General features: G+C 40.3%; 1 protein-coding gene across 2 annotated transcripts; it reads right to left on the reverse strand.

Moving 5' to 3' along the window:
- Positions 1-7,563: 7,563 nt before the first annotated feature.
- Positions 7,564-20,154, reverse strand: DNTTIP2 (deoxynucleotidyltransferase terminal interacting protein 2). 2 transcript variants are annotated; one of them, XM_030936447.1, is made up of 7 exons: positions 18,795-20,154; positions 16,269-17,866; positions 13,398-13,536; positions 10,905-11,000; positions 9,851-10,015; positions 8,457-8,566; positions 7,564-7,730 (listed from the first exon to the last, which is right to left on the reverse strand). In XM_030936447.1, exons 1-7 carry the CDS (start codon positions 18,834-18,836, stop codon positions 7,637-7,639), a joined length of 2,244 nt encoding a protein of 747 aa, XP_030792307.1. In that variant the 5' UTR covers positions 18,837-20,154; the 3' UTR covers positions 7,564-7,636. The 2 variants fall into 2 exon arrangements, with proteins under 2 accessions (XP_030792307.1, XP_010383427.2); XM_010385125.2 differs by having other exon boundaries at positions 19,318-19,454.
- Between the last annotated feature and the right edge of the window lie 176 nt (positions 20,155-20,330).

The raw sequence follows: 20,330 nt of genomic DNA on the forward strand, positions 1-20,330 counted from the left end.
TTTGGGAGGCTGGGGTGGGTGGATCACGTGAGGTCAGAAGTTCAAGACCAGCCTGACCTACATGGAGAAACCCTGTCTCTACTAAAAATACAAAATTAGCTGGGCGTGGTGGCACATGCCTGTAATCCCAGCTACTTGGGAGGCTGAGGCAAGAGAATTGCTTGAACCCGGGAGGTGGAGGTTGCGGTGAGCTGAGATTGTGCCATTGCAGTCCAGCCTGGGCAACAAGAGCAAAACTAACTATCTCTCAAAAAAAAAAAAAAAAAAAAAAAAAAAAAAAAAAAAAAAAAAGAGGACTGAGTATAGAGGACAGAAACCCAGCACAGACATTTGAGGTATAGGCAAATAATGAGTCCTTCAAAGAGACCAGGAGAGGGTGTCTAGAGAGATAGGAAGAGATGCAGGGAAAAGGTGTTTCCCCAAGAACCAATGGAGCACGTTTCCTCTGGAGGAGAAGGGGGTTAAGAGGAAAAGAGAATCACCTAACATTTTTTGAACACCTGCTTTATGCCAGAAAATTTATTTAACCCTTACCATTTAATTATCCCCTAATTCTAAAAGTGTGAATTATCCCCATTTTACAGATGAGAAAGTTAAGATGCAAAGATGTTTTGGGAGTCAGGTGTGAAAGGATCAGCCTAGGAATGGTAGAAAAATGCCTGTCCTTCTGAGGCAAGTGGGAGGGGGGCAGGGATAAAAAAAAAAGCATGAAGGTAGACAGGGGACAACTGAAGGTGTTCATGTTGGAAGACCTAGTTTCTTTGTGCTCTCTTTTACAGCCCTACCTCATACCTAGGACCCAGGGAAGGTATTGACAAAGCAGAAGCTGCCTTAAAGGATGAGACACTCCCACCTTTTTGTCGCCTATGACCAATACAGATTCTAAAAGACCAGAGGTCAGGAACGGTTTCATACCAATTTCCTCCTTATCTGGGACCTTCTGCATCTATCCGTTTATATTTTATAACCCACTCACCCTCAGCATGTAGCTTTTGAGTAGTAGTTTGTGCAAGGAACTATGCACAAAGGAAATAGAAACATGAGTGAGATAGAGTGAATTTTCTTAAAAGTTGAGCCTAGTGAGGGACAGAGAGCATGGATTGGTGATTTCATTAATTAGGATCAGTTTCAGCTATGAGTGTGACAGGACACCCACAATAACAGTGGACTTTACAAGATAAAGGCTTTTTCTCTCTCATGTAAAAATGACAGCTACCAGGGAATAGCAGCTACTTATTCATGAGAGATCCAGGTTCTTTCTTATTCTTCCATCCTCAAAATGCAGCTTCCACTTCCTGCTCCAAGATGGCTGCTTCTGGTCAACGTAACAGGAGCCATCAGGTCAACATACTAGCTTGTGGGAAGGAGATGAAAGGACAGAGAAGGGCCCTACTCCAACCTCATCCATCTTTGAAGGACACTTCCTAAAAGCTGCACATACTACTTCTTTCTACTCACATCCCATAGGAAGGTGGGAATTACAGCTTTTTTCCCCCAGGTGGCCGCATTCTCAGCCAAAAATCAAGTGTCCCGTAACTACAGAAGAAAGTAAAAGTCCAGCAATTTCTGCCAGTGATGCTGAAATAGGTGTGCAGATAGCTGTAGTGCAAGACAAGAATAAAAGTGTGACAGAGATTTACACTTACTAGTTCTGTGACCATAGGTTAACCTCTGTGCCTCAGTTTCTCACTTATAAAATGGGATAATAGCACCTACCTCATAGGTTTACCAAATGCCTAAGTTATTACATACAAATATAATGTTACATATGTACATACAAACTTAGGTACATAAGGGTAACATAAAAATAAGTTGTATGTGTAAGTCCTTAGAACAGTCCCTGACGATAAGTGCTATATAGACATTTGTTAAATAGAAATAAGTGGAGTAAAGATAAGCACAGGCAAATAGGAGTATATACATCAGTGGAGAGAATCTGAAAAAGGCGTTCTGAAGCATGTAGACTGTCAGCTCTGTGATGACTAGGATGACCTCCTTTCCTGTGCACCCCTAGCACCTAGTGTGCCTTGCACAGAGGTGATGCTCAAAATATTGGTTGCTGAATAGGCTTCAGGTCAGTACTAGTTAGGTGAAATGGAGGCAGGAAATATATGTTAGGTGGAATTAACCATATGAACAAAGACATAAAAGCTGAACCTGTCATGGTACTTGGTGTGCATGGAACTCAGTATATGTTGACTGAATGCTCAGTATCAAGTAGTTTGGTTTGGCTGAAATGTTATCAGTCAGGTTTGGACAGAAAAACACATTGTTGTAGATAATTTAATATAGGGAATTGTTCCACAGGTGACAGAAATGCTGAAAGTGTTGGCAACTCAGATACTGCAACAGTAGGAAACCTCTACTACCTCTAGTGCCAGAGGGACAGTGGGAGATGGTGTTACCAGAACCTGGAAGCCTGAGTCATCTGGCTGGTGGGGGCTGGGAGCATGGTGGGGCCGCAACCCAAACCAAGGCAGAGAGAAATACCCTGGTTTCTCTCCTCTCCCTGCCCCTCTTGTCTTTTGTCAGTGTCTTACTGTGAAGCCAGTTGGCAAGGCAATCTGGGAAATGTAGTTTCCTGCAAACCAGAGAAAGGGCTGTGAAAAGAGCTGAGAAATAGGCAAGTAAGTTGCACAAGTAAAGTTCAGGGCATGAGTAGGAAAGCAGTGAATATAAACCTGTGGTAGCGTCATTTTGTGGAGGGGCTTGAATGTTGGGTCTTGAATGTAGGGTTTCTGTATGTCATTAGGCAGAGGTGAGCCATAGAGAGTAAAATGCAGTATGGCCTCATTAAAACTGTTCAATGGGGAGGTTGCGGGAGAAAACTGAAACAGTAGCTTCCCTTTGAGTACTTGTTATTTGCAAGGCATGGTGCTAGTTTTTATTTAATCATCTCAGAAAGATGATGTGTCTGGTTCCGGATATGTTCAATTTGAGATAACTTCCTAGTACTTCATATGGTTAATTTATTTGCACAGTTAATTGGAAATGTGAGTCTGCAACAGAGGGTGGGGGATAGAGATGTAAGGATGGAGAATCTGGAGTCATCTAAAGAGGTGAGAGCATAAGTTGAAGGACAGGGAGGACAAGATACTCAAGTCAAACAGTATAGAGAAAGAAGATGAACGCAGGCATTAGGGAAACCAACAATTTAAGTGATGGACAGAGTAGAGTAAGAAAATAAAGACTAGGTAGGAGAAGCAGAAAAGCTGATCTTGCTACCAAAGCAGAGCAGCTCAAACTTCAAGAAGGGGAAGATCAGTAGTGTCAGAAGACATTGTCTGGTTAGAAGGGATGAAGACTGAGAAAAAAATTGAATATAGCAGTAAGGAGGTATGTAGGAACAGTTTCTCTAGACTGGTGGGGCCATGAGGTGGTAAGGCAGGCTTCATCAGATGGCCGTGGCTGGTTTAGTGAAGGAGTAAGTAGTTTGCTGAGGCTACGCATGGAAGTTGGGTTCTGGGAGAATGGAAGTGTCTGGTATCTCCTGCATGCTCTTTGGGTGTAGAGGCTGCATTAGCTTCCCTGCTGTACCCAAGTGCTTATATAATGCACAGGACTCAATTATTTGTGTTAGCTGACTTGCAGGATGAATGAATGAATTTGGTGGAAAATATTTAAAATTTAATAAATAGATTGTGGAGTAGCAGTGAAAACCCAGCTGAGAGTCACTAGCTTTATTATACTTTCCTGAATCTCAATAATCTAGACTGGTAAGAATAGTGTTTCCCTGACTGGGATTGGTGAGGTGAGAGTAACAGAAACAGATAAATTGGGTCTAGATTGGTTAGGAAGAAAAATGTATCTTCATGGGGATAGAGGATTCAGAGAATGAGTGGCTGAAAGGCTTGAAATCATGATTTCACAATGTTTGGAGGGGGAGACCCAGGCATCAGCCATTTTGAAGTCACCATAGGTAATTCCAAATTGCAGCCAAGGCTAAGTTGGAGAGAACTGAAGTAAAGGCTAACAGGATAACAGATTGGGGTAGTCTGAGTTAAGAATCTTGACCACTGAATTCTGAAACAATGAGTCTAAGGCCATGATAGTGATTCACTAAAGTGAACTGGAATTGAGGGTAACTGGAATTGATAAAATTGAGCTTGAGGAACTACAGGGCCATCTTGATTTGAAGGTATATCTTGTATATTGTCCTAGAAATCCTCTATGCACAAACTTACCTAATTTTACATTTCATTGTTCATTTGAGATGTCTCTAGAACACTGATCTGCTTATGACATTTAATTATAGGTCATGGTATTGACCCTACTTCTTGGAAGCATTTCTTCACTTCAAAAACTATGTGACAATGAGAATAATTGCACTTTACCTGAAAGACTGAATACCTGGTACATGTTAACTTTTTTTTCCCATTATGATATTTTCTTTAACTTGCTGTTTCTAAGAATGGGAACCTATTAATGTGTATACTAGTTACTAAGGTTTTGTTGAACTTTTTTATATAGCCTCCACGCTCCCGACTCCTTTTGTGACATCCTACTTATGGGACCCAAACTAGACATTTTCCCAGGTTTCAGTAAGAGGAATATTGGTGTTCCTCTAGAGCAGTTGGTTTATCATACAGCAGAACACTGAACACAGGACTCATTGTGTTAGATGCTAAGAACCTAGCCCAGAGCCCACCTTTATCAACTGTAGTCTTACAGCATCTACTTTGTCTTAAGAACATTTTGGGCTGGGCATGGTGGCTCCCACCTGTAATCCCAGCACTTTGGGAGGCTGAGGCAGGTGGATCACCTGATGTCAGAAGTTCAAGACCAGCCTGGCCAACATGGTGAAACCCCGTCTCTACTAAAAGTACAAAAATTAGCGTGGTGTGGTGGTGGGTGCCTGTAATCCCAGTTACTCAGGAGGCTGAGGCAGGAGAATTGCTTGAACCCAAGAGGCAGAGGTTGGAGTGAGCCGAGATCATGCCACTGCACTCCAACCTGGACGACAGAGCGACACTCCATCTCAAAAAAAAAAAAAAAAAGGATTTTGAAACCAGATGATGTATAAATACAGCATTCTTTTAGAAATCTTTCAATATCTTCTCAGGGGTATTTTGAAGGTCTCTTTCACCAGCACACCTGACTGTGGCAGCACTTTATATTCTTTACATTTTTCTGGTATAAAGCCTTCAAATAGTTCCAGTTGGCCGGGCACGGTGGCTCACACCTGTAATCCCAGCACTTTGGGAGGCCAAGGTGGGTGGATCACTGGAGGTAAGGATGGCAAAACCCCATCTGTACTAAAAATATAAAAGTTAGCTGGGCATAATGGCATACCCAGTAGTCGCAGCTACTTGGGAGGCTGAGGCACGATAATCACTTGAACTTGGGAGGTGGAGGTTGCAGTGAGCTGAGATGGCACTGGGTGATGGAGTGAGACTGTCTCAAAAAAAAAAAAAAAAAAAAAAAAAACAGTTCCAGTAGGTGAACTGAGTTTAGTGACACAGGCCAAAGTCAGTAAAACCTATTTCTCAAAAGACTTGCTTATTAAAAAGCAAAACATAACTTCATCCATTATTTAAATATCCAGATATTTGTAGAAGGCCAGAAGCACTAAAGGAGACAATTCTCTCATACTAGGTCCTTATTTTATCCAGTAGAAGGCAAAACATAATACTCCAGAAACAAAAGTAGTTTTTTATAAAAGAGAACAGACATAGATGCTTCCCTAACTCCACCTATGAATATTACTGTCAGTTCTGCTATTACTAGGTTGTGACTCCAAGCAGTAAATATGAGATTTCGGACATAGGTGTGGGCAGACTTCATGACTAAAACACCAAAAGCAATGGCAACAAAAGCCAAAATTGACAAATGGGATCTAATTAAAGTGCTTCTGCACAGCAAAAGACACTATTATCAGAGTGAACAGGCAACCTACAAAATGGGAGAAAAAATTTGCAATCTATCCATGTGACTTAAAGGGCTAATTTCCAGAAATCTACAAAGAACTTAAACAAATTTACAAGAAGAAAACAACCCCATCAAAAAGTGGGTAAAGGATATGAAACGACACTTCTCAAAAGAAGATATTTATGCAGCCAACAAACATGAAAAAACACTCATCATCACTGGTCATTAGAGAAATGCAAATCAAAACCACAATGAGATACCATCTCACACCAGTTAGAATGGTGATCATTAAAAAGTCAGGAAACAATAGATGTTGGAGAGGATGTGGAGAAATAGGAATGCTTTTACACGGTTGGCGGGAGTGTAAATTAGTTCAACCATTGTGGAAGACAGTGTGGCGATTCCGCAAGGATCTAGAACCAGAAATACCATTTGACCTAGCAATCCCATTACTGGGTATATACCCGAAGGATTATAAATCATTCTACTATAAAGACACATGCACACGTATGTTTACTGTGGCACTATTCACAAGAGCAAAGACTTGGAACCAACCCAAATGCCCATGAATGATAAAGAACATGTGGCACATATACACCATGGAATACTATGTAGCCATAAAAAAGGATGAGTTCATGTCCTTTGCAGGGACATGGATGAAGCTGGAAAGTATCTCAGCAACCTAACACAAGAACAGAAAACCAAACACCACATGTTCTCACTCATAAGTGGGAGTTCAATAATGAGAACACAAGGACATAGGGAGGGGAACATCACACACTGAGGTGTGTTGTTGGTGGGGACCTAGGGGAGGGATAGTACTAGGAGAAATACCTAATGTAGATGATAGGCTGATGGGTGCAGCAAACCACCATGGCACATGTATACCTAGGTAACCTGCACGTTCTACACATGTACCCCAAAACTATTATTAAAAAAAGATTTCATATTTGCTGATATCTCAAGGAAGCAGTATGCTGGAAAAATAGAGGTGAAGTGAATAGTAACATAAAGGAAGCTACAACTCACCAAGTATCAACAGAAATGATCAACACTCCTTGGGTGCCAGAAACCAGCTTAGCCAGGGTGCATACTTGTATCACTGGAGAATAGGTAAGCTGGGTTAACTTCAAAGACCCCCTGGCCAACTTAAAATTATATTGTTTAATCCTCTTTTACTTGGACCACAACACTGAATCTGGATAAAAACCAATTATTCCTTTCTGTTTCAGTTGCCAAGCAAGGAAAACAGCTCTTCTGCCCAAGCTTTCTAGGTCATACTTCATATCTTTGTATCCCAACTTTCTGGATCTGAATTTTATAGCTAACAATAGGGCACTGCCTCTCTACCATCTCCTGTCCCCTACACAGACACACACACACACACATAAAACTCTTAATTACAATAATGTTTATATATCTTTGACCATTTTTTTAAAGTTCTTTGAACATGTTAGCAAACTTTATCCTACCTTTTAAATTTTCTTTAAGCATTGAAAACTTTACAAACCATCAGTTATCTTAAAATGGTTGAGATTCTTTTTCCTTTTTTCCCTTAAAGAGTCTACACCAGGGTGGGTCTTTTAGACACCCCTATTTTCTAAGGGCATGTAATCGATTCTCAAATCAACTTTTTCCAAATAGAAATTCCTGTACCAACAGGGCCAGTCTACGGTAAATTAATTTAGATGATGGTGTTAGTTTTCAAAACACCTTTAATAAGCAAATAAAGGGGCGATGTAAAATGTGGCAGTTTGCTTGGTAAATCTTAATTGCGAAATTTCTTCTTCTTTCGGAACTTTTTTCCTGCTGCATTTGCTGCTTTTTCAGCCATGATCTCTAAGTACTTCCTTCGGTTGTATCTGAAAAGAAAAATCAGAACTTTATGTTTGATATATCAGACATTAGAAGTTAATATAATCTTGGGGTAAAAGTTGGGAATGGAGTGGTGGACAAGACAAGTGTAGTCTCTGACCTCATAGCGCTTGCTTGCAATCTAGGGAGAAAAAATGGCAACTGTGGTTGGAAGACTTTCCTACTATATGCACTATATCCATCTATCTATCCATATATCATCTATATCCATATATCATCTATATATGCACTATATCCATCTACCAGGCTGTATCAAATGCTTTAAACATTTTTGATGGATAAAAATGCAAAAATCAGGACTAGAGCAAAACACACTTAACCTGAAAATCCACAGTATGATATATTTCTTAGAACCGACCAATGGTTTTCAAAGTGTGGTCTGTGGAGTAGACCCTTTCAAGGAATTCATTAGGTAAAAACTATTTTCTCAAGAATACTAAGGCATTAATTGCTTTTTTCACCCTCATTCTCTCATGAGTGTAGTGTTTTCCAGGGGCTATGTGATGTGTGGTATCTGCAGAAGCAGGTATGAGCCTCTGTCTTTAGTTAAGCCACACATTAGAGAGATTTGCACTAAATTATTTTTCATAAAAATACATATGTTAATACGTTATGGATTATTTTAAATGAGTTAAATTATCTGAAATTTTATAAGTTTATACATATTTTAAAGCAAAGTATACATATTATAAAATAAATATAAATTCCTCTACCTTCTGAACTCAGAATCAGCCAGCAGTTCTTCCACAATAGTTCTTTTCCTTTGCTTCTTGGGAATTCGTGAATGGTAGAAATCAGCTGGATTGTCAACAATGGTTCCAATCTGTGAACAATTGATTGAAATAAGTCATGTACTACCTGAGTGCCAAGATGCTTTCACACTTCAGTGTAGCTCTAATTATATTTAGAGAAAGGAATGGAAAGAACAAGCTTACATTACACTAATAGTAATGTAAAATTTGCCACTTATTTAAAGCAAAAAAACAAACAAAAAAACACACTGGTGCTACTAATTATGTTTCTTCAGTAGTTTATAGTAGATCCAAAATTTCTTTGCTAAACACTAAATTCATGATACATAGTGTAACTAAAGGAGAAAAGTGGAACAGATAATATATACTTTTTGTTCTAATTTCCCAAATCAATGAATTAGACACATAAATTCTACTACATACCTATTGTTTCCTAGGTCATCACAAAGGTTGCCAGCTTAGCCTACTTAGTGATCATTCTGTATCTGTTCATACACTCAACTAAATAAAATTTACAGTGATTACTATGCAGCAGGCACTGTCTTACATGTTAGGGAAACAAAGACAACATCTGGTTCCTGCAGTGAGGAGCCCACAGTCTTAAGGAAGCGCCACAAAAAAGTAACTAAAATATTAAAGCATAACATGTGCGAAACAAAACACTACAGATGCTCTGAAGACAAAGTGATGAACTGTACCTAAGAGAGGTAAGGAAGATTTAACAAAGAATGACAATTTAGCTTGAATTTATATGGGTAAAATTTCACCAAGTAAACGAGAACCATGGATATGCAAAGTCAAATAATGCAGGGACTGGTATGTACACATTCTGACAAGACTGAGTAGCTGAGTGTGTTGGAATTTGTTGGGCTATATGACAAAAGGCAGGTGTTGGGTATGGATTATTAATGGCTAAATGAAGGGATACAGACTCAATCCTATGTCATAATTCATCAATGAATGTTTCTGAGCAGAGGTGTAACATGAAAAAATGAAAACATTTTAAAAACCACCTTGAATTAGTACCCGATACCCTCTTTACCCCTCCATCCTGTATGGACTCTTGCTGTTAGGCTAGTACTATTCATATATTCACATACGCAACTTTATAGGTTCAGCAAGTTTTAGCTGACCTGGAAACCATTTGTAACACGATCTCCCTAATGTGATCAAATTAAAAGTTAGTGGCTGAATTGGGTTATGGCCATTATTATATGGCCTATGCAGATATGGTTCATACATTAGGCATGCACAATGGAAATATCCTCTATTTCAGGAGTAAATTTTAAAGATCACTATAGCGCTTTCCAAACTGAAATTCACAGATCATCATCACTATTCTGTTTGCTTCATACCTGGAAGTACTTGGGGAAGCCATCTCTATCATTTTTCTTGTAAAATCTTTTTGGGTCCATGCTGGCTCTCATCTTCAGTGCTTTGAGATCATTTTTCAGTTCATTTGTCATTTCTGGAGCTTTCATACCAAACCAGCCATCCCCTGCTGTTTTTTGTCGTTCTTCCTGAAATTATGATTTCAAAAATAAACATTCTAACAACTAAGAGTATACATTATAATTCATTTCCCCTGAAGTAACACATACAGAAAATTTTGTGAATTAAAAACAAATGGTTGCTTTACTGAAAGCACTTATGTCCAGAATCATAGAAATAAAAGGAATTAAATCACAAAAAGTGACTTCTCTGCTAAATTAGGCACAGGATTATCAGTTTCATAAATGAGGGCTCCATAAAATCTATTTTCTGTCTCAAAGAGTAACTGCTGACTTGCTGGGAGAATAACACACAACTTCAATTTTTATTGTCTAAACAGACTATATGCAGTAAGAGAATGTACAAAAACACCTTCATTTCTAGAGCTTATATGTAAACATTTTTGTTCAGTCACCCAGGAGTCTCAGAAAACCACTCATACAAGGATCCAGAAACTTGTGTTGTTTCTACAATAAAACAAAAAACTACTATTCTTTTGAAAACTCCTAGCAAGTTACTTAATTTTGTTTCATTCATACAACAAATATTTAGTTAGTGCCTACCATGTGCCCGGGTGCTCCATATATTAGTAACATTACTAGAGTACCATCCTCAACTTTCCTCCAAGCTCTCTGGATAACTAGTTGAAATGGCAGATAGAAGCAATCTATCTATCTATATATATTTAAAAAAAAAAAAACTCTACTTATATATGCACCATTGTGGCTGCAAAGATGTGAAAATCTATACATAATGTGTTCATGGTACTACATTTTACAGCCCTTAGAAATCTGTAATTATTTTCTTTGGACTGATATATAGACCAACAGATACAGTTTAATTGTGCAGTTATGTTGTATAAGTTGAAAATATATAGTCAAACATATCCAAGCATTTTAATTAAGTCACTGTACTTACTCTGCGTTTTTTCTGAAGTTGATACTTTGATTCACTATATGGTGGAACACAGTGGTTTTTTTCAAACTCAGGTGTAATGACAGCTTTCTGCAGAAGCTATAAAAACATAAAATTGGTTTTAACGTAATGTCAGAATGTTATATAAGTTTTTCAACAGTTTAAACTTATGTAAGTTTTAAAACTTTTAGTCAGCCTGGCAAAGTGGCCCACACCTATAATCCCAGTGCTCTGAGGAGGCCAAGGGAGGAGGATCACTTGAGGCCAGGAGTTTTAGACCATCTTAGTCAACATAGCAAGACGCTGACTGTAAAAAAATTAGTTGGGCATAGTGGCACACACCTGTAGTCCCAGCTACTCAGGACGCTAAGGCAGAAGGATCACTTGAGTCCAGGAGCTTGAGGCTGCAGCAAGCTATGACTCTGCCACTCACTCCAGCCTGGGTGACAGAGTGAGACCTTGTCTCCCCCCACCCAGCCCCCAAAAAAAAGAAAAAAGAAGAAAAAAAAGGCCAGGCACGGTGGCTCACGCCTATAATCCCAACTCTTTAGGAGGCCAAAGTAGGACAATCACTTGAAGCCAAGAGTTCAAGACTAGCCTGGGTAACATAGGAAAACCCCATTTCTCCAAAATAAATAAATAAATTTGTGCAGTCAAATCTGTTTATCTTTTCCTAAATGATTTCTGTACTTCTGTTACTTGACTAGTATGATTATATTCTCCTAAAACTGTGTGATTAAAGGACCTCAGCTTAATTAGTATTTTTCTCAGTACAAGAACCAAATAAGACTGCTCTGTAGCCCTCAAAATAGTTTACAGGAATATACTACAAGCATTAATTTGGGACTGACATTTGAAATGATCAACTCAGAAATTAACTGTCAGCTACCCAATTCAGGTTCAGGCCTAGAAGTTTCTGTGTGGTACAGGTAGTCGTCTAGGCTTTCCTATCCCTCATAAAAGGGGACATGATATTTACTTAACAAATGATTAAGAGTTTGCTGGGTGTCAAGTGCTGTACTAGGCTCAAGGACAGTGATTCTCAATTGGGAGCATTTGGCAATGTCTGGAGACATTTTTGGTGGTGGTGACAAGGAAGAATACTACTGACATCTAGTGGGCAAAAGATAGGGATGCCATTAAACATCCGACAATGCACAGAACATTTCACAACAAAATTATGCAGCCTAAAACATCAGTAGTGCTGAGACTGAAAAACCCTGTTTTAGGAATATAAAGAAAAGATGGTAAGTTAACATATCACATGATCAATAATGAATCAGATCTATGCTAGAAGTTATGGAAACACAGAGGGGCTGTGAGGAAGGACTGGAGGTAAAATGTTCTCCAAGGGCAACGATCAATTATTTTTGCACTTGCTTGGGGAAAAGCAGGGTAAGTTCAGGCAACTACAGTAGTCTTCAGTGGCAAGAATAGAGCAGATGACAGTTGGGTGGGGTAGAAAGGTACCTTGAAGGATTTAAGATAATACTATGTCACATCTGTGTGTGGTGTGTTTTTTGGGGCAGGGAGGAGACATGTGGTCTCGATATATTGCCCAGGTTGGTCTCAAACTCCTGGGCTTAAGCAATTCTCCTGCCTCAGCCTCCTAAAGTGCAGGGATTATAGATGTGAGTTACCTTGCCCAGCTGAATTTGTGTTTTTAGACAGAGAAATCTAGACGTACAGAGGATGGCTTGAAGATGATGATGAAAACAAGATCAAAAAGGAAGCCACTGGGGTAGTCTAGATGAGAAACAAAGGCCTGTACTAGCTGGTGACAGTCACTTAAAAAGGAGGAGGCGGAGAAAAAATCTTCCCCTAGAGGCTTGGTGACTGACTACAAAAGGAAAAGAGATTTTGGTTTCATTAGCCAGAAGAGAGAATACAAAAAGAGGATTCCTGGTTCAGGCAGGGAAAGGGGAATTAGTGAGGTCAAGTGCCTGAGGACATCTCAATGAACAAATAGACACTTGGATTTAAAGGTCTGAAAGTGAAAGTGAGAGGCATCAAAGCTAGAAAATACAGATTTAGGAGAAAGCAGTGCAAGGTGTTGGATAAAGCTAAGGGTTTGGGTAAGGTTACCCTAACAGTAATTCCTTCTGAAATTATATGTAAAATGTTTATATGCACATGTGTATTTTTTTCCTGGTGGAAGAGGAAGGCATTCACAGCTTTCAGATTCTCAACAGAGTATACATTAGTTAAGAACTTAAGAACTAAAAGTATAGCAAGAAAAGGGAAGAAAACAAAACCCCTGGGATCATAATTGGTGGGTGTAAGATGAGGAACACTGACCCCGTATTGATTTATTTTAAAGCATTATCATTCATAGATAGGATTTTATCGTAAAAAGAAATGACTCTTTTAGAGAAGGAAAAAACTAACATCACGCCAATGTGGTTTCACTGTAGGAAAATTAAATCTTTTACCAAGGACTAATTTCTAAAAGCGATTGGTTAGTTCTGTGAAAACCTAACAGCACAATTAACTTACCTCATTTTTCTTTTTCTCCTTGATCTGTGTTAGGGTTCTCTTGTTAGACTGTAGTTTATCTGCATTGAAATTAATATACAAACCACCCAACTGCTTGATACTCAGACCAGGGTCTATGCTGCTGCTTGTCAACTTTAGACTGAAAAAGAAATCATGACTTAAAGATCAAGCAATTAAATCAAAATGGAAACAAGACTGCATTTTAAAAAATCACTTATTCTTCTCTTGTATTGTCTACGATAAAGGAAAAAAAGCATATTATTTTTACAAGGAATTCCTGAAAAAACTCTAAATAAATAAATTTTTCATCATTTTATTTTATTTTTTGAGACAGGGTCTCACTGTTGCCCAGGATGGAGTGCAGTGGTGACCACTGCAGCCTTGAACTCTTGGGACTCAAGTGATCCTCCCGCCTCAGCCTCCCTGGGTGGCTGGGACTACAGGTACGCACCCCACACCTGGCTCATTTTTTCTTTTCTTTTTTTTTTGTAGAGACAGAGTCTCAATATGTTGCCCAAACTGGTCTTAAACTCCTGTAAATAGATATTTTCAATCTAGTAAAGTCATTTAGAAGAAACTCTGGATGCACAATGAATTAAACCAAAAAGGTGTTGGAGGAACATATCCAAATTTATTCTCCAGATTTTCTTAGATAAGATTAAGGCAGGCCGGGCGCGGTGGCTCATGCCTGTAATCCCAGCACTTTGAGAGGCCGAGGCGGGAGGATCACTTGAGGTCAAGAGTTCAAGACCAGCCTGGCCAAAATGGTGAAACCCCGTCTCTACTAAAAATACAAAAAAAATTAGCCAGGTGTGGTGGTACACGCCTGTAATCCCAGCTACTAGGGAGGGTGAGCTTGCAGTAAGCCGAGATTGCATCACTGCATTCCAGCCTGGGTGACAAAGCAAGACTCGGTCTCAACAACAAAAGAAGAAGATTAAGGTCATATAAAATACCAATAGATTTCATAAAGAGATTTTATAAATTACAGAAAACAATATACCTGATGATTCAACTTCATATATAGGTAGTGAGTTAATAAATGTACACATCTTCATTTCTAAAACTAATGAGAAAGGCAGGTTCTTGAACTTCCAAGTTATCAAAACATAAATGTTTTTTTCTGGGTGACTAAGGGCATTTGCTAGTATCTCTAAAGTGAGTCTCGAACAGCAATGAGCATCCATCCCACAGGAGTGTTTTAAAAATACAAATGTCATACCCTAGACCTACTGAATTGGGATCTTCTAGAGTTGACCCGGGCTCCTGCTATATTTATGTAATAATTTCTACTTTATATTATGGAAGGGTCCTTTTTAAGCAAGTACACTTGGACTGACAGTAACTTTCCTCCCTAATTATCCATACACACTGAGTAGGTGAAAGCATAATCAACCTCTACTGGAAAGTGAAATCATTCTTGTGCAGTAATTCTCAACCCTGAATGTATGTATGTAGTCCCCTGGCTGGAACTACAGGCACATGACACCATATCCAGCTTAGTTTGCACTCAATCTTTTTTTTTTTTTTTTTGAGACCAAGTTTTGCTCTGTTGCCCGGGCTGGAGTGCAAAGGCGTGACCTCGGCTCACTGCAACCTCCACCTCCTGGGTTCAAGCAATTCTCCTGCCTCAGCCTCCTAAGCAGCTGGATTACAGGTGCCCGCCACCATGCCCAGCAGGGGATAGTCTCGAACTCCTGACCTCAGGTGATACACCCACCTCAGCCTCCCAAAGTAAGTTTGCACTCAATCTTAAATGATCATTTGACATTATGGAACTCTAAGTTCTCAAATACTCACAATATTGAAAAATACTCACAATATTGATAGACATTCAGGATACAACCTGAATGTCTATCATTACTTGAATGGATAAATTCATTGTTGTATAGTCATACAATGGAATACCACTCAGCAATAAAAAAGAATGAACTACTGGTATATACAGTAACATGGATGAATTACAGAAATAATATTCTGAGTGAAAGAATGCAGGGATAAGAGAGTACATATTCTTTTTTTTTTTTTTTTGAGACAGGGTCTCACTGTCACCCATGCTGGAGTGCTGTGGTATGATCTCAGCTCACTGCAACCTCTGCCTCCTGAGCTCAAGTAAGTGATCCTCCCACCTCAGCCTCCCCAGTAGCTGGGACCACAGGTGCTTTCCACCATGCCCAGCTTTTTTATTTTTATTTTTTTTTGTAGAGATGGGTTTTTCCCATGTTGCCCAAGCCAGTCTTGAACTCCAGGGCTCAAGCGATCCACCTGCCTTGGCCTCCCAAGGTGCTGAGATTACAGGCATGAGTCACTTACTGCTCTTATCACATACAAAAATATTAACATATGATGTCCGTTTTTTTTTTTTGAGACATCTCCCTCTATTGCCCAGGCTGAAGTGCAGTGGGACAACCATGGCTCACTGCAGCCTCAATCTCCAGGGCTCAAGCAATCCTCCCACCTCAGCTTCCCAAGTAGCTGGGACCACAGGCGCACAGGGCACCACACATGGCTAATTAAAAAAATTTTTTTTTGTGTAGAGATGGGGTCTCCCTATATTGCCCACGCTGATCTCAAACACCTACTTGGGCTCAAGTGATCCTCCTGCCTCAGCCTCACAAAGTGCTAGGATTACAGGCATGAGTCACTGCATCCAACAGATTTCTAATGTCACCAAAAGAAGCACTTTTAGTTATGACTGCTGGGAAAAAAATGACTAAAATAGGTATCCAAAAAGACAAGGGAAATGCTGGATAGAAGAGTTATTCCATGAAGAACCCAAGGCAGTGATTTTCTCATTCCCCAGGCTATTTCATATTTTTATGGTAACCACTTGAAATACATGTATCAAAAACTTATAAAGGAAAAACTTACAGTTTAGCCTTTGTGCTATTTAGTAGGTCTTCTTCATCACTAAACTCATCTTCATTTTCGTCATGGTCTGATGAATCTTCTTCACTTTTTTCACCCTCTTCCTCTTCTTTTTCTTCCTCAGTGGCAACCTCACTTGCCTTGTCTTCCTCTTCCAAGTAAAAATTTTTATCAGCACTCATTCCAGGAGTTGTGTCAATTACAAACAATGCATTGTCACATGACAGACTTTCTGTATCTCCACTTAATGACTCCCTTTGGCCACTATTTTCAACAAAACATAAAGTATCCTCTTCATTCTCACTGTTTTCAGACTGTTGGCTTTCATCACTGCTGAGAACTAATAAGACAGAATTATCTTTACCCTGAGATGTGTTGGGCGCAGATGTGTATAGTTTGGTATCACATTCAAAATCTACATTCCCTTCACTGTTCATGTCTTCACTGACACTTATAACTGTGGACTCTTCTTCATCATCACTACAACCACAATCACCAAACTCTGTCAGGTCACTTGCTTTTATGGGGCTCTTTTTCTTGTCATTCCATCTGCCTACTTCCACAGTTGCAAATGTTTGAGTTAATGATTTCATTATAGCCTCAGAGTTCAGATTAGAGTGCACTGATACAGCATTTTTATTTTGGGGGGTTGAATGTCGCTGAGAAAGTAACTGTTGAAGGCTAATGTCCTGAAGTTCAGAAAGATTCTTCAGCTGAGAACTTTTCTCATTAATTTCTTTCCCCTCATCTGTTATTCCATTGGCATCTTCATTCAAATCCTTACAATTCTGTTTTGTTTCTTTAAGAGATTCAACATTGGCCTGTTCTTGCACTGTTAATATATTTTCTGAACTTCTGTGGGAGAAATCATCATCGAAGTCATTATTATAGAAATTTGGCTTATTTATCTCAGAAAGAGATCTTGCTTGTAAATGGGAAGTTGGTCTGGTATCTGAATCCTCTGAATTCCCAGGTGTGCCCACGATCTGTTTCTCATTTCCTGGTACCATCTTACTATCTTTCTTTTCTGTTTGTGCCTTTAATTTCCTCTGCATACTCCTGGTTTTTCTAGTTGCAATTTCAGAGAATGAAATGTCTGAGCTTGATGTCTCAGCAACAGATATAGCTTCTGTATGAGATTCTTGGCTTGGATCTATCAGAGATTTAGCCTTACTTCTTCTGGTTCCTGTCGTTTTTTCTGTGGGAAGCATAATTCTAGAAATACCTGAAACATGAGATTCTGCTTCAGAGACTATTTCTTCAGTGTAAGACTCCTTTGTTGGAGTTACTTTCGGCTTTTTCCTAACACTAGACACTGGGGAGCATACAATTAAGATCTGCCTTCTCCTAGTTACCCTTACAATGGTATCATGGTGCTCAGACCCAGAAGAATAATTTGACTCTGCCTCAGAGGTCTCTCCATCTGTAGATGGTTCAGTACCCTTTGGTAGTGAGCCTATAGTTCTGCTCTTCCTCTTTCTAGCTTTAGGAGTTCTAGGGATTGAACTTTGTTTCCCAGTGGTCTGTGATTCAGCAGTAGTTCGGGCATCAGATCCAGTACTACTTTCTGGATGCGCTTGAATCCCATTAGCAGCAGAACTCTGCAAACCAGAGAAAACACACTGTAAATTAGGTAGGGCTGGAACAAGGGCAAAGCAAATGAAGTACTGACCCCAAAAGCTAAAACCCAGTAAACAAAATTACCTTTAAAACAAAAAACAAACAAAACCCCCGCCCAACTCATGATTTTTGAAAAATCAAAATTTGGCAGGGCGCGGTGCCTCACGCCTGTAATCCCAGCACTTCGGGAGGCCGAGGCGGGTGGATCACGAAGTCAGGAGTTCGAGACAGCTGGGCCAATATGGTGAAACCCCATCTCTACTAAAAGTAAAAAAATTAGCCGGGTGTGTTGGTGCGCACCTGTAATCCTAGCTACTTGGGAGCCTGGAGCAGGAGAATTGTTGGAACCCGGGAGGCAGAAGTTGCAGTGAGATGAGGTCGCGGCTCTAGCCTGGGCACTGCACTCTAGCCTGGGCAACAGAGCAAGACTCCGAATCAAAAAAAAAGGTCAGGAGATCAAGACCATCCTGGCTAACCCGGTGAAACCCCGTCTCTACTAAAAAATACAAAAAACTAGCCGGGCGAGGTGGCGGGCGCCTGTAGTCCCAGCTACTCGGGAGGCTGAGGCAGGAGAATGGCGTAAACCCGGGAGGCGGAGCTTGCAGTGAGCTGAGATCCGGCCACTGCACTCAGCCGGGGAGACAGAGCGAGACTCCGTCTCAAAAAAAAAAAAAAAAAAAAAAAAAATCAAAATTTAAACACTGGATCCAACCCTGCATTTATTTCACTTGCCTCATCCTTCCTAGATGTAACTTCAGAAGCAAAACAATTAAACTTTTTCTGTTTAAAGTCAAATATAATGGGTAGAGGAACATTCTGACCCACCTATAGGATAAGAGGGGGAGAAAAGGAATAAACTCTGAACAACGATGTGTTTAGGAACACACTAATGGAATCAGCCGCCCTTACCTTTACGTAAGGAAAAAATCGCCGCCGCTCCGTTCCCTGCATCGCAGAGTCAGAATGAGACAGCCCACTGACGCCACTAAGAGTCACCAGGTGACGACACCACAACCCTCCTCACGCCTTAAGGAGGTGACGCTGGACAGCTGCCAGCCTCCCCACGTGAAAACGAAGCTTTTTTTTCCAGTTCCCCTAAATGGGGCTTGTGCATGGTGGCCGAAATTAACCCTCCTTGGTACCGTGTTAACAGTATGGTTTAAAAAGCTTGAACTATGCTTCTGCATTAAGGAGTTGAACGACCCAAAGAAAGTTATCTAACCTCTCTTCCATACTAAAAACTGCCTTAAAAGACAGTGGTGAGGGCTAGTTTTCGTGACGGTCTTAGCACGGGGCCTGGGAAACCCAAGCGCGCGGCAAGCTGGGGTCCTCTGTCGGCAGTCCTCACCCTTAAGCGGACCCTTGCGCCGCCCCGCCTGCCTGAGCGCCGCTCTGCGAAGCGGGGAGAAGTAGGAAAGACTGGATTTCCTACCTTCTGCCCGGAACTTTCAGCCGACGCGGCTTGGATGCTGGCCTTAGCCCGTGCCGATCTGGTAACCACCATCTTTCCGGCTCCCCCGCGACCACCACTACTTCCCTCTTCCCTGGCGCTCCGGAAATGCGTCAGAGAACTGCCTCGAGCGCGTTTTCCGCGCAGATCCGAGAGCTCGCGAGAATCTCATACCTGCCTTCCCCCAGCCAGTTCAGGCTAGGGCGGTCAGAGACCGAGGGAGTGGGTTTAAGTGTGCGCTTCAGAGCTGTAGAAGACAAGCCAGATTTTTGCTGACAAAGACCTTCAGGGGGGCAGCGAAGCCCGCAGTGACAGAGGGCCTTAGCGTACGGTTCACATGAATTGTAAAAACGCACCTACAGGCCATCCGTTCATTTGTTCAGTAGAATCGTTTGAACCCGGGAGGCGTTCTTTCATTTCTATGTTCTAAAGAGCTTAATGTAGCCCTTGGCGTGTCCAAGGGAGACGTTTGAGGCATTTGTACTTTTTTTTAAAAAGGCAATATTTACTCGTGTATTGTTTGTGACGCTAAATATAAATAAAATAAAATTTAAGGACTTGGTTGGGGTAAAAGGGATATAAGGTGCCCGCAGGAACTCGGAGACAAAGTAGAAAGCTAATCTAAACGTGAGATGATGTTTAGGGATTGGGAATAGCAGAAAAGAAAAAAACGTTAAAGAAATTGTAAAGGAGAGGAATAAGGTTTTGTTGTTGTTATTGTTGCAGTGAAAGGAAGAGAATGACCAGAATCAAGAGGTTTTTTTTTTGGTTATCTTTTGGGATAAAAGGTAGAGAACTACGTTTGAGGGGATGGAGGATTGAAAAAATAAGTAAACGCAAATTATTGTTGGAGGTGAGAAAGGATGGATGAGTGCCTCACCAAACCTAGTCTCTACTTATTTATAACAGAAAATCAATTTTTTATTTAAAGTCGCAGAACACAGACTTTGGTGGACACACTCCTTCTCAGCTTAAATTGCTTATTTTATAGTCTC

Source organism: Rhinopithecus roxellana, chromosome 8 (genome assembly GCF_007565055.1).
Source record: "Rhinopithecus roxellana isolate Shanxi Qingling chromosome 8, ASM756505v1, whole genome shotgun sequence".
NCBI lineage: Eukaryota > Metazoa > Chordata > Mammalia > Primates > Cercopithecidae > Rhinopithecus > Rhinopithecus roxellana.

What these genes read in the sequence shown, in the direction of transcription:
- DNTTIP2 (XM_010385125.2), bottom strand. Translation starts at nt 19,389, where the DNA reads ATGGTGGTTACCAGATCGGCACGGGCTAAGGCCAGCATCCAAGCCGCG. An exon ending in AATAGCACAAAGGCTAAACT is followed by an intron (nt 13,537 to 16,268) that starts GTAAGTTTTTCC and finishes TTTCTTTTTCAG; the next exon opens with TCTAAAGTTGACAAGCAGCA. An exon ending in AGGAGAAAAAGAAAAATGAG is followed by an intron (nt 11,001 to 13,397) that starts GTAAGTTAATTG and finishes ATGTTTTTATAG; the next exon opens with CTTCTGCAGAAAGCTGTCAT.